This window comes from Cyphellophora attinorum (assembly GCF_001299255.1).
Source record: "Cyphellophora attinorum strain CBS 131958 chromosome Unknown Contig3, whole genome shotgun sequence".
Taxonomy (NCBI): Eukaryota; Fungi; Ascomycota; class Eurotiomycetes; order Chaetothyriales; family Cyphellophoraceae; genus Cyphellophora; species Cyphellophora attinorum.
In genome coordinates, this window is record NW_017253231.1 from 400,511 (window position 1) to 414,387 (window position 13,877).

The 13,877-nt window shown below is 53.1% G+C and overlaps 6 protein-coding genes across 6 annotated transcripts; 3 read left to right on the forward strand and 3 right to left on the reverse strand.

Annotated features, from left to right (window-relative positions):
* Positions 1-742: 742 nt before the first annotated feature.
* AB675_8400 (Cryptochrome-2) lies at positions 743-2,828 on the reverse strand (the record flags this gene model as incomplete). The annotated part of the gene is made up of 3 exons (XM_018148843.1): positions 743-1,233; positions 1,278-1,300; positions 1,357-2,828. The coding sequence occupies 3 exons, from the start codon at positions 2,826-2,828 to the stop codon at positions 743-745; spliced, it is 1,986 nt and encodes a 661-aa protein (XP_018004276.1).
* An 811-nt stretch (positions 2,829-3,639) lies between these two features.
* Positions 3,640-4,752, reverse strand: AB675_8401 (Homoserine O-acetyltransferase; the record flags this gene model as incomplete). The annotated part of the gene is made up of 1 exon (XM_018148844.1): positions 3,640-4,752. One exon carries the CDS (start codon positions 4,750-4,752, stop codon positions 3,640-3,642), a length of 1,113 nt encoding a protein of 370 aa, XP_018004306.1.
* A 704-nt stretch (positions 4,753-5,456) lies between these two features.
* Positions 5,457-6,956, forward strand: AB675_8402 (ATP-dependent RNA helicase DHH1; the record flags this gene model as incomplete). The annotated part of the gene is made up of 1 exon (XM_018148845.1): positions 5,457-6,956. The coding sequence occupies one exon, from the start codon at positions 5,457-5,459 to the stop codon at positions 6,954-6,956; it is 1,500 nt and encodes a 499-aa protein (XP_018004232.1).
* Positions 6,957-8,200: 1,244 nt separating this feature from the next.
* Positions 8,201-10,382, forward strand: AB675_8403 (Transcriptional activator of proteases prtT; the record flags this gene model as incomplete). The annotated part of the gene is made up of 2 exons (XM_018148846.1): positions 8,201-9,653; positions 9,706-10,382. 2 exons carry the CDS (start codon positions 8,201-8,203, stop codon positions 10,380-10,382), a joined length of 2,130 nt encoding a protein of 709 aa, XP_018004464.1.
* Positions 10,383-10,667: 285 nt separating this feature from the next.
* Positions 10,668-12,269, forward strand: AB675_8404 (Mitochondrial-processing peptidase subunit beta; the record flags this gene model as incomplete). Its single annotated transcript, XM_018148847.1, has 4 exons — positions 10,668-10,814; positions 10,866-11,069; positions 11,123-11,817; positions 11,879-12,269. 4 exons carry the CDS (start codon positions 10,668-10,670, stop codon positions 12,267-12,269), a joined length of 1,437 nt encoding a protein of 478 aa, XP_018004385.1.
* Positions 12,270-12,615: 346 nt separating this feature from the next.
* On the reverse strand, positions 12,616-13,857 carry AB675_8405 (uncharacterized protein; the record flags this gene model as incomplete). The annotated part of the gene is made up of 1 exon (XM_018148848.1): positions 12,616-13,857. One exon carries the CDS (start codon positions 13,855-13,857, stop codon positions 12,616-12,618), a length of 1,242 nt encoding a protein of 413 aa, XP_018004611.1.
* Positions 13,858-13,877: the final 20 nt, after the last annotated feature.

The following is a 13,877-nucleotide window of genomic DNA, read 5'->3' on the forward strand; positions in this document are numbered from 1 at the left end:
CGATGTAACACAGCTCGTTAGGGCACCGGGAATGTACGATAATGCGTGATGACCATACAGATTGCGGTTGCTCGGCGAATACTTCGAAAGAAGGTGGCATAATGCATTTGCGGGAATTGCAGAAAGGACTCGGATGCTGCAAAGATCGGAGAGGCTGGCGTTAGGTGTGAGCCAAATCTTGGCGATCGGTGGACTTTTTTTGCGATGCGATTGCCGTCTTGGTGCGCGAAATGCGTCAGGAGCTGATAATTTTGCGTGTTCACGCGCCTTGCAAAGGCATTCATGCAAGATGAACAGGTTGAATTGGCTTGGTTGGACTTCCGTGCGAGGGCGTGTGACACAACGACCGGCAGATACGAGACGCCAATCCGGCCCGGATTGCCGTGGCAGATGAAGCCCGGGCGCGGTTTAAGCGCACCCCGACATATGGGCGCCAGAGATCGACGTCCGAAATGACTGGAGAGTCGAACACATTCTCGTCTGAGCGGTCTTCGGGGTCGATCACGTTCTGCATACAGACCTTCACATCGACAAGATCGCAGATCATGTGGCTGGAACAGTGCGACTTTCGCCAGACAATTCACCCTTTTGTCAAAACAGAGCCGAGGCACGGCCACAAGTTTTGCCCTGTCCTGTGAGAACGAGGCAACGAGGTGGCATCAAGGTTGTGTGGACCACATGACAACATCAACGTTTTGAAGTGCTTCCACCATTCCTCTCGATAAACAGATCGAGCTGCTCTTTACTTCTTCCCTCTCGACACCATCTTGTCCAGTTTCGTCTGCGCCTTCCCGGACCGAGCAACCTTCTTCTTCTGTGGATTTTCGCCGTCAGTGATATCGCCATGATCAGCATGCTCCCCATCGTCGCTGTCATGGTCGTCCTCGTCTTCGTCCCTTGCTCGTTTACGACCTTTTGAAGCTTTTCCATCTTCCTTTCCGAAGACCTTCTTCCATTCACCGTTCAGCCGCCTCTTGTCGTTACCATACATCTTGATGTCGTACGCATGTTTCATGCCATCTATACATGCCTGCCTCCTCTCATTGAAGTCGAACATAGGCTTTGGGTATGTCTTCATGTCGCCATTACCCTTTTCGGTTCCGTCGCCTCGGATCTGGCATCCCCATTTCTTCTGGTCGGCTATGGGGGCTTTGTGTGGCTCATATATATATTTCTTGTCGAAGTTGGCCAGCTCAGGAATATAGTTCCTCACGAGGCGCCTTCTGGATCCCACTTCTTGCCAAAGCTATACGGGCTGTAACAACGGTAGAACTGACTGAAGAAAGCCGTACAGCTCAGCCTGCACGGGAAGTGTCAGCAACCATTATCGGGTCTCCTAGGCAGGGGTGAACGTACCACATCCAATTCCCCGCATTACTTGCGCTCTCGTGGTCAATCAACAGTTCTTCGAAAACCTCCTTCCCTCGCTCCCAGTGCACATAACATCCGCCTCTTGTCAAAAAGCACGCGACCATGTGCCTCCCCAGGTGGTGTATCCAGCCCTCCCTCCTCAGTTGCCTCATCAAAGCGTCGACGAACGGAAAGCCTGTCCGGCCTTCCTTCCACCTGATGAACCACTCCTCAGCCTTTTCATCGTCGACCTCATAGCCACCCCTGCCATCGCTTGGCAGGTACCAGTCAATCACTCTACATACCTCGTTGCCTTCCTCCCCCTGGAAAGCATGACCCAGTGCATACTGCGCCGAAAAGTACATGTCTCTGAACAGCACCTGCCCAATCAGATTCATTGGCTCCGCGGCCACTGTCTTCTTAGCTTTCCGTCTCTTCTCGAAGATGTCTTGCACACCCCAGTAGAAACGGCGAATGCTGAGACTGCCGAAGTGAAGGTGTGCGCTCAGAACAGTGGTGGCTCGAGGCTCGAAATCTGTCGGTGCGGTCTTCGGCTTTTCAAAGGTTGCTGTGTATTCTTCATCGTCGAGCACTCTTTTCAGTTCCTTCAGCGCGTTCTCCTCGCCACCATGATGAGGGGTCTCGGCATCTTTGGGATCCATGGCCATCTCATCTAGTGTTGGAACTCCGCAGTCACCATTTGGTCCCAGCAGGCTCACGAACTCTGTAGCTTCACCCTTGGTCCTTGCTTCTGCGTTCTGGTCATCCTTGCCGCCCTCCTGCTGTTTTGGCTTGGTTTGTCCAGGGTCTTTCTCCAGGTCCTTTAGACTAGCCAGCACGTCCATTCCGGGCTCAGGAACTGCCTCGACATCATCCACCGGTCGCTTGACCTCGAGCTTCTCCTTGTCCACTGCTTTCAGCAGCTGTCCCATACTCATGGTCGGCTTTCCACCATTTCCCTTCACGACCTCCGACTCGACGAACAGTGTCCGCCCACCCCATATGCCCGTGACTTCGACACCAACGTCCTCCAGAGCCTTCGTGACCTCCTCGTCTCTCTGCCGAGCATACCAATCCCCGTCCGCTTCGAACACCAGATGCGTCACGCCCCACAGCTTGCACAACTTCGGAATCACTGTGGTCGGCCCTTCCCGGACAACCCACAGCTGCTGTTTCTTGCTGATCCGCCGATACCCTACGTCCAGTCCCTTCATACATTCCACCAGGAAGCGCCATCGATTGGCAGCACCACGTGCCTTGAAGACATAGTGCGGATCCCAGGTCCAAATTGGGTAGAACGCAGCTGGCTTGAGGAATAAGGCGTGCTGAAGGCCAGGCGAGTCGTGGAGGCGGAGGTCTGTGCGATGCCAGTAGAGGACTACGGGACCTTTGCTTGCTGAGGTTTTCGAGGGAGAGGAGTTGGAGGCGGCAGGCTTCTTGAAGCGTGCCGAGGGCGAGGCAGATTTCTTGGGCGGCATGCTGTGTGCTAGAGCCTTGAAATTGCTGCGAAACGCAGCTAACGATGTAACCGAGGGACGTGAGGGTGCTTTGGCAATTCTGTAAAGGTTTGGGTTTCAAAGGAAGCGGCGAAAGAGACTTGGATCGAGAAAGAAGGATGTTGCGGCCAGCTCAGCTGTCAGATGCCTCAGTCGTTATGAAGTAGTCAGTTTGAAGTGGTGCTTTAGAACATCTGAAAATGGTCGCAACATTCGTGACAGTAGGTCCTGATGCAGCAGATCAGTAGACGTCCCAGTCGCCTTCTATTGTCAGCGCTCCACGATCGATGACCTTTAGCAGGTAGGTAGGCGAGTTACGATTTAAGTGGGCTGACCAGCATTCCAGAGATAGCTCAGGTACAGTACTGGTAAAGAGTAAAGCACACTACCTTTTTGGGCAATGGTGACGACATCGTGCTTGTACCTAACGCACCACAGACGTCTAAGCACCATATATAAAGTATTCCAGGTATCACGGCTGTGACTCGCACTGACATCGTGCGAGCAGTCCCAAGGACGGTAAGATGGTCAGTCAAGTCTCTTGTGCGGTCTATGCCAATCAGGCAGATCCGCCTCGTCGTGCGTCCGACCGACGATGCGCAGCTGCTCGGCATTGCACTACAGCCATGGCCTCGCGGAAGATCTGCTGACGCTGATTCAAAGATCATGTATGCAGGAAGCCAGCTTGCAAGCTCGCACATACAGGGGCCAGTGGAAGCTCCAATCGCGAGCACGCGCCCAGATTCCCTCTGTGTGACAGCTCTCAGCATATGCCCCGGGAAAGCCTTGTTACTCATTCTGCCATGAATTTGGCAAGTCGTTCGTTCAACCACGCAAGATCAACAGGATTAGCGCCGCCGCCCGCAACATGGCCCCACACACTTGGTATGGGCTCACACTTGCCATGTCGAAGATATTTGACCTCGATTTCGGAGTCTTCTGGTGGAAAGTATTGGTCGGTTTGACAAGGTAAGAGCAACGCCTTACACTTGATGCTCTGCAACGCTGCCTGAAACTGCTCGTCACTCGAAGGCTTCCCACCAAGCTCTGTCAAACTGTTCTTATCGGGAATGACCGCGCCAATGTCGCCTTGCTGCCACATTCGAGCAAGGATGAGGAGATCATCGGCCTCCCACGCGAGATATCCTTCTCCTCTGGCGACCATCCAGGACTCGACACTGTCGAACCCGAGCCCACCTTCGACCTTGCCCCACAACTGCTGTCGGAACCAGTGAGTACTTGTTAGCCATGCGCCATACCCGCGAGCGAATGCCCTCAAGCCTCGTTTCGGCTTGACTTCCTTGAGCTTAGGTCCTATCTGCTCGCCTTGTGCGGCCTTTTCTTTCATCGCTTGAACGGCCACATAGTCAATCGAGTTTGTTAAGGCTGAGATCGGACCCTCGAGGAAAGCGTAATTGTGAGGGCTCGTTCGTGCCGAGCTGCATATCGGGACAATTCGTTTCATGTAGTCGGGGTACATCACTGCCCAGTGATAGGCTTGCTGCCCACCCATGCTGAACCCAACAACAGCCTCTAGTTCCTTGATGCCTAGATGGTCAGTAAGAAGCGCATATTGCGCATTGACAACATCCTGATATCGTAGCTGGCCAATTTCTGGGAACATAGGCTTGTTCGAAGGAGAGGCAGACTCGCCGTTGCCAAGCATAGCAACCACTATGACATGATACTTAGCTAGACTATCATTGGGAGAAGTCGTCCACGTTTCCGTAGTGTTGATGATTCCGCCATAGCAAGTTGGTATTAGAATAGCCCCCACCGTCGAAGAGGGGTTTATCGAGCGATATGCCACCTGAACATTGTGGAGAGTGGTACCGTCAGAGAACTTGAAGGTTGGTATCTTGTAGTACTTGACGCCAGTCGAATCGTAGTCCGCTGCCTGAGCCATTGTGGCAAGACAAGATGGAGGAGGGAACAAGAGCTTAAGGCTGGTATCCGAGGCTTGTATACCACCCGACAGCTTGGTCCAGCTGAATTGTTGATGACGACTTTTTAGACCTTGTCAAGGGACTCTTTCAAGGCTTTCCGAGATCACTTAGGAGGCTGGATCTTCTCGTTCGATGAGTAGCCAGCAGGAAGCAGAGATCTCAAGCCATCAACCTTAGGATCGACATCACCATCATTCTGCCAGTGGAGTAAAAGGCTCCGTGCCAAGCCTCGTGATCGTCGCAAGGGCAGGTACCCAGCAACCACATCAATGTCTTGGTTGCACTTGCTTGGATTTAAAGATATCAACTTGAAGCACATACATGCAGAAGCATCGATCACGCTCGATCTGTCACTCCAATACCACACTCAATTTCACCAATCTCCAGAACCTACCAGCAATCGAAGTCTTTCCACACCGCCCACTTCACAATACTGAAATTTGACAACCCCACCACACGTCCGCCTTCCTTTGTCCTCGCACAAACACAGTTCAGAGACGATCCTGATCTCGCTGTACGTCGAACTTGACTTGGCCCAGTGCTACCGACTAAAGCACCTCACCTCTTCCTCCTCCACTGGCCGGCGCACATCTGTGTGGCACGGTATACAAGCTCTTCCCTCAACTGCGCACATACTGTCTACCAGACGCGCCGAAGACACACAATGGCGACTCAGGTGACAGCACAGTTGGCGCAAACGTCTCTCAACGATGGACCAGAAGATTCCAGCTGGAAGGAAAACCTCAAAGCGCCCGCGAAAGACGGTCGGGAACAGACTGAAGATGTCACCAAGACGAAAGGCCTCGACTTCGAAGAATTCTACATCAAGCGAGAACTCTTGATGGGCATATTTGAAGCAGGCTTTGACAAACCGTCGCCTATACAAGAAGAGACCATTCCAGTTGCGCTAGTTGGGCGGGACATCCTCGCCCGTGCGAAGAATGGTACAGGCAAGACCGCAGCTTTTGTGATCCCCACATTGGAGAGAATAAATCCCAAGAACCCGAAAATTCAAGCCCTTCTGTTGGTGCCGACCAGAGAATTGGCGTTACAGACATCACAAGTATGCAAGACCTTGGGTAAGCACCTTGGAATTGAGGTCATGGTCACCACTGGAGGCACAGCACTCAAAGATGACATTATCCGGCTTGACGACAAAGTGCATATTCTAGTTGGTACACCGGGACGGATCTTGGATCTCACCAGCAAAGGTGTCGCCGATTTGTCTGAGTGCTCGATCTTTGTCATGGACGAAGCCGACAAGCTTCTGTCGCCAGAGTTCACGATTGTGGTCGAGCAGCTTCTCAGCTTTCACCCTAAAGACCGGCAGGTCATGCTATTCAGTGCAACATTCCCGATCATTGTCAAAGACTTCAAAGAGAAGCACATGCGAAATCCTTACGAGATCAACCTGATGGACGAGCTCACCCTTCGCGGCATCACTCAATACTACGCCTTCGTGGAAGAGAAGCAGAAGGTCCATTGCCTCAACACGCTCTTCTCGAAGCTCCAGATCAACCAGTCCATCATCTTCTGTAATTCAACTAACCGCGTGGAGCTATTGGCCAAGAAGATCACAGAGCTTGGCTATTCGTGCTTTTATTCGCATGCACGAATGATGCAGCAACACCGCAACAAAGTCTTCCATGACTTCCGAGCTGGAGTGTCCCGCAACCTGGTGTGCTCTGATCTCCTTACCCGTGGTATCGACATTCAAGCAGTGAACGTCGTCATCAACTTCGACTTCCCTAAGAATGCCGAGACGTATCTCCATCGTATCGGTCGTTCTGGACGCTTCGGTCACCTAGGTCTCGCCATTAACCTGATCACGTGGGAAGACAGACTGAACCTTTACAAGATCGAACAGGAGCTAGGTACTGAGATCCTAGCTATCCCACCATCAATCGATAAGTCACTTTACGTCTATGAGAACCCAGAGAATATACCTCGGCCAATCCACGCAGCGCCTCCGCCGAGAACAACACAGCCTTCGAATGGACAGGATGCATCACAGCAGGGTCGCCGGAATAACGGCTATAACCCAAGTTATGGCCAACGTGGCGGTTTTGCTCAAGGCAGAGGAAGAGGACGAGGAGGCGGGCGCGGCGGTCGTGGCGCTGCGCATACCGGTCAACCTCAGCACAATGGAACTCCTGGGCCATAAACGAATCCTCTCGCGCACGATGGCTTCGGATCTGTTGCATAGTTAACGTTTCATTTCGGCGTTCAGGGAGTTTTGCGCACAGGCTTCGTGTGCCCGAGGCGTTCGGGAGGACTTCAACGACTGAGCATGATGTTATGTGAGCACGAGGCTGGCGGATCGTTATGCCGACACCATGCGAGGGGATCACGTGTACAAAAGTTTCTTACTATCGGACGCGGAGCAGTTGCCAGCGATAGATCGCTAAGGCTGTGGCGCATTAGGAGCATCTGTTGATGCACCATGTTTTGGATCGGGCCTCTGGATGAGGTTAAAACGACAATCTGGGAACATCTCCTGGGAAACGGATCTGTGCCCATCTTCAGGCAAGATCAAGGTGTCGAGGGCGGTGTCAGTGTTTGCTACCTACCTTATGGCTCATTTCTCACCGTCGGAGAAATGAAACGGGCGGATTAGGGCATCAGTAAATGACATCGGAGGGACGTCTTCAATTTACTCACAAACTACCACGGAGCCCGCCTGGATCGAGGCAGCTCATTGCGCTCGCACGAGAGCGACGCAACAATTCACATCTTTTGCACAGTCGCGACGAACGATAGGGAGTCTAGGCCCCGAGCGAACAGGCTATCTAAGAGGAATCATCACAATCTTCCCAACATCGATACAGTATCCTTGGGTACGTTCGTCCGCAGCCACAGACATGCCGAATCGCATTCCACAGACAGAGGCTGTCATCCGTGTGGCAAAGAAGACAAACATAAAATCAAGAAAAACCCATCAGAGAGGACAGACAGTGCTTAGTGGTATGCAGAGCGGCTTCTATGGAGGGAAACTTTGTCATCATCGCCTTGCACACCGACCCAGCGGTATGGGCAGACACGATGTGGCATAAGAACTCCAGTTGCCTTGGCCTTCATAGCAGAGCATTGTTCAATGACAACACATCGTTCCCTCTGCTTGACTCCGCTGACATATTGCCTTTGCCCATGATCGACCTCGTGCATGCCATGAAATGCCGCCGTCAATTACCCCACGTCTACTGGCCGCTGGTGCGGGATCCGGAGTGGGGAAATCAACTTAGAAATTCATTCACAGTAGCTGGCCTCATAAACCTTGCATGCGACCTCTAAGATCGACGAACAACTACACAACAGTCTGGATGCATAGCTCGTGAGCACAGCAAAGCACCATATGACTCGAGCTCGGTAAGCTGAAGACTGCATCACTATCCTACGCACCTGGCCGTCATGGCCGCACCGAAGCGAAGCTGGACAGACGCGAACCTGCCTTCACCTCACAGCGCTCCAGGCCACGGCGGCTCCTCTACATCGCCTCACTCACTCCAGTCGCCGTCGCAATTGACATCGCCGAAGAGAGCGCGCATCAACGAGGACCCAAAGTCACTAGCCCGGGGTCAACGCAGCGCAAGCCAGAGCAATGGAGCTCAGGTCGATAACTCAAAGATCCCCGGCATATCGCGCAAGGTGAAAGCATGTGCGGCTTGTCGCAAGCAGAAAATCAAGTGTATCATGACAGGCGATCCACCTTGTCAACGGTGCAAAGAACGTGGGCTGTCTTGTCGCTTGAACAAAAGCTTGCAGACTCTGATGTCGGAAGACAGCAAGTGGAAAGCCTCGGTGACCAAAGATGTGTTGTCGCTGTATGGCTCCGTCGAACAGGTGCTACAACTCCTGAATCTGCCGCCACTACCTCAGCTGCAAACATCTACGCAAGACCCAGCTATCTTCTTCGATCAGGACGACCCTGTCAAAGACGAGGACGAAGATGACTCTTATGATAACTCGCCGAAAGTCGTCCCTGTCACAGACAATTTGTCACACGTACCGATCGAGTCCTTGTATCAGATCACTGGAATGCGCGCACTGCGTGCGGCTGAAGGGGTGAACGAAGACCAGTCTCGCATCTGCAAGCAGCTTCGAGACACAGACTTTATTTCTCGCGGAGTGATCAAATTGGAAGATGCGGAACCTTTGGCCGACTATTTCCTCCAGAAGCTTGATCCCTACATCTGGCACATATGCGCCGATTATAAAGATCTGGAGTCGTTTCGGAGTCGATCGCCGACACTGACCGCTGCTGTTCTCACTGTTGCTGCTCTTCACGATACTGCTCATTGCCATCTCTATTCGACATGCGCCAAGGAGTATAAGCGTCTGGTCGCCAATGCCATGTTTGAGCGAAAGATTGACATGGAGTATCTGCGGGCTCTTGTCATAGGATCATACTGGCTCAGCGATATTTCGTGGACGCTATCTGGATATGCGATTCGTCGAGCGAGCGAGTTCCATCTCAAGCAGTACTATCTGCAGATCGCAGACTCAGTCAGATCACCTGATAAGGCAGATGCCGCAAAACTTACTGAAGCAATGGATGGTATCAGAGTGTTGTACCTGTTGTACATATGTGATCATCACCTGTCCATACTCTATGGTCGATCCTCAGTCATGAGGGATAACGAAATATACATCACAGGTTGGGAGGCTTATCTTGCGTGTTCTTTGTCGACCGACTCAGATCGGCGGGTGGCCGGACAGATCTGTTTGATGTACCTGATAAACCAGATACGCGAGAGCCTCGGACCAGAGGACACGACAGCTGTCTTACCTGCTTCGGCATTGCCCAAGATCAACGGCTTCGAGCGAGACCTCGACGACTGGATTGCTCGCTTCTCAAGGCACAGTGAGTTGAAATGACTGCCAAGTACTTTCACTTCCTGCTAACAGTATCACAGACCCAAGCCAGCTTATCGGCAATTGGCCCAACAAAGGCGCCATCATGCACTACCACTGGGCAAAGCTCTACTTACAGTCGTATGTCCTCCGAGGTCTTCCGGAGCAAGGAGCAGTCATTCCAGAACACTTTCTCGAAAATGCTTCAGCTGCGGTTCAAGCCGCGATAGCCATCGTGAATCTACTATTGGAGGACAAAGATGCCCAAGTCGCCGTGGCGTATGTACCTCATCACATTCACGGCATGGTCGCCTTCGCAGCGATGTTCCTCCTACGAATTGCTACAAGGCATAGCGAACAACTGTTTGTGGATCAAAGTCGCTACCAACGCTTGATCGGAGCGCTAGCGCAGCACTTCAAGACGGTCGACCTAGGCAAGGACCATTTAATACACCGCATGGCAGAAGGTCTGGAGAAGATGTCTGAGAGCTTGGGTGGCCCGACACGCCGCAGCAGGAAGAGCATAAGCAAGCCGTCACAATCCGAGGAGAAGCCAGCCATGAGCTCTACGCAGAGCCAAATCACAAACGGCAATGGTGGCATTCCAGACTATGCCACCCTCGATCCTACCGCCTTTGACTTCGGTGACTCGGCTATGAATTTGGGAATGCCGTTCTTCGATTTCGAGGGCACGACACTTCAGAATGGGTCTGGTAACGATATGTGGAATTTCAACTGAGCGATGGAGATGTCAGTACTGTTATGTAGCGAGCGTTGAATGACATATGACACGCTTATGAGATCAACCACTAGACGTGCAACCTGAATACTTCATAGTCATCCGTAAACATGTCACACCGGCAGCAGGAGCAGTCGACCAATCAGAGCGTGCGTAATGCCAAGCCTTTGAGCTACTACGGGGCATTGGATCTTTTAGCTCTTGCTTGAGATTGACCTCACGCCGAAGCTCTTCACACCCTGCGTCGCGCTCCCGTTCGTCCTTTCAGCAGTTACCTCGCTCGCCATGGCGACACAGCGGCTGGCGCTCAACCTGCGACAATCCCTGCGAAGCCGACAAGCTCTTAACAGCATCCGAAGTCCCGTCAGAAGATACGCAAACCCCGTCGAGAACTCTCGAACAGAATCCACAACTCTCTCAAATGGTCTGACGGTACGTAACGCAGCCATGGTGTCAGAACAGTAACTCACAAGTTCTTGCTAGATCGCGACTGAGCACTCACCATGGGCTCAAACATCAACGGTCGGCATGTGGATCGATGCAGGTAGCCGGGCAGAAACAGACAAAACCAATGGCACAGCTCATTTTCTCGAGCATCTGGCGTTCAAGGGTACCGGAAATAGAACACAGCAACAGCTTGAGCTAGAAATCGAGAACATGGGCGGCCACCTGAATGCTTACACATCGGTATGAATTTCGAGACGAAGAGATGAGAGGACGGCTACTAACGACGAGTCCAGCGCGAGAACACTGTTTACTACGCAAAGTCCTTCAACAATGACGTCCCCAAGACAGTCGATATCCTCTCAGATATCCTTCAGAACTCGAAACTCGATCCTCAAGCCGTAGAGCGTGAACGAGATGTGATCCTCCGAGAGCAAGAAGAGGTCGACAAGCAGCTGGAAGAGGTCGTCTTCGACCACCTACACTCGACTGCTTTCCAGGGCCAGCCCCTCGGCCGCACCATCCTCGGACCCCGCGACAACATCCTCTCGATCAACCGTCAAGATCTCGTTGACTACATCAAGACCAACTACACTGCAGACCGAATGGTTCTCGTCGGAGCAGGTGGCATCCCCCACGAAGACCTTGTTAAGCTCGCCGAGAAGCACTTTGGCAGCTTGCAGTCCGCCCCTCCCACCTCATATGCCGCCGAAGTCGCCGCTGAGCAGAAGCGCAAGCCTCAGTTCATCGGCTCAGAAGTCCGCATCCGAGACGACTCCATCCCAACAGCACACATCGCCATCGCGGTCGAGGGCGTAAGCTGGAAGGACGACGACTACTTCACTGCACTCGTCACCCAAGCTATCGTCGGCAACTGGGACCGCGCTATGGGCCAGACGCCTTACATGGGCAGCAAGCTCGCCGGATTTGTGAACTACCACAACCTCGCCAACAGCTTCATGAGCTTTTCGACTAGCTATAGCGATACTGGGTAAGTCTTTCCTCTGCTCTCTCGCTCCCGCTTCCGAGTGCACCTGCTGACACATACACAGCCTCTGGGGAATCTACCTCGTCTCCGAAAACCGCACCCAACTAGACGACCTAATCCACTTCACCCTCCGCGAATGGTCGCGCCTCTCCATCAACGTCTCCGAAGCCGAGGTCGAGCGCGCCAAAGCTCAGCTCAAAGCCTCCATCCTCCTCTCCCTCGACGGCACGACCGCCGTGGCAGAAGACATCGGCCGCCAGATCGTCACTACGGGACGAAGGATGGATCCGGCGGAGATCGAGAGGGTAGTAGGCGGGATCACGGAGAAGGATGTGATGCGGTTCGCGCAGAAGAAGTTATGGGATCAGGATATTGCGTTGAGTGCGGTCGGGAGTGTGGAGGGGATATTGGATTATAACCGGATTCGGAATGATATGTCGAGGATGAGTGCGTAGATGTTGGGAGGGATGAGGTAGCGCGCACATGGTGCTAAGTGGTTGATCTGTGGAAGATGGAAGCACGAGGGAAAGGGTTTGAGGTTCGACCTCTGACGCTGTTTTTTGGCAGGTAGCGGCGGGCGAGGTGCATGAAGCAGCTGTTCGCACTTATAGATACCGACGGAAGTCAGGGCGATCGAAGTAGAGGGCATGGAGTGTGTGAAGTGGGGAGCCTTGCAGCTCGAGCGTCTCATCAGTCAGTATCAACAAGCCAATAACTTTTCCAAGTTTTGTACAGCAAGAATGAGGTACCTTCATCCACTTTCCTTCAACGAAGTCCACCCTGGCGAGCTTTTACCACAACCTATCCGCTACTGTTCAGCACCGCGCAGAGACGCACCACGGGGCGGCCTCCAGTGGCTGACTGACTACCATTTGAATCAATCCTATGCTGCATGTGCTTGGCATACTGTCGGGTACGCTTGTCGAATGCACAACACAATTGAGGCCCTTTGCAGATATGTTGGGCCACCTGTGTGCTTCCAGAGCGAGGATCTGGGGCGGCCGCAGGAGTAGAGAGTCGACGCGAGACCGGCAGAATCTGCGGCAGCTCCACCTCATTTGGTTGACGTACCGGCAATGGTGACAGCACACTATGCGGCAGTTCCACCTCATTCGGTTGAAGTACCGGCAAGGGTGACAGCGATTGCATCAGCCTAGGGCCTAGCCACTCGTCTTCCTTCAGGAATGCGCGTTCCTCGGCAGCCAAGTATACCCGCAGCTTTTCGGCGGATGAGTCCTGCTGGTATTCCAGGTTTGTAAACTTCGCGAGCATCCCAGCCCACACAGCTTCGCATCTTGCTTTGGCAGTCGGAGCCATCTTATCGCGAAGTGCTTCTGCCCACTTGGTGTGCTGAGCGACGTGCTGCTTTTGCATGTGGACAAATACCATGGCCTGAAACCGCAATAGGGCGGGCATCGGAATACTTCCTTGAGGATTTGCCTGTGCCCATTGCTTCAAGGCAAGCCAGTTGAGATTTCGGCCCTCAGGCAGCGGCAGGGTACATTTATGTCGGATCTGGGTAAGTGTCGGTGGATCAACCTGTTGTTGATCCATGAGGTGAAGTACTCGTGGCGTGAGCTGGCGTAGCTGTGCAGTTATGGCTAGCTTCTGCTTTAGCATTTGGGCGAAGACCATGGCCTGGAAACGCGTCAGGGTGGCCATCGGCATAGTTGGTTGCGGATTTGCCTGTGCCCATTGCTTCAGACCGAGCCAGTTGAGAGGCTGGCCCTGAGGTAGCGGCAGGGTACTGTTCTGTCGAACCTGGGTAAGCACTTGTTGAGCGACCGGCTGCTGATCCATGAACTTGAGTATTCGTGGCGTGAGCTGGCGTAGAAGCTGCAGCTGACGTTGACCTCGTTGCTGCGGTGGCCGTTGTATCTTGTCTGGGATGATTGTCAAAGGCACAGGTGTGGTTTCGACGAGGGTGGACGGGGTTGTTCGTTCGGCATCTCCATCCGGGAGCCCTGTGTGCGGATGGACAGATAGTTCTGACATCGCGCTTTGCAGAACATCGTTTGCCTCAGTCGACCGAACTTGCTCCATGACGTCCAAGCCTCGGAGAG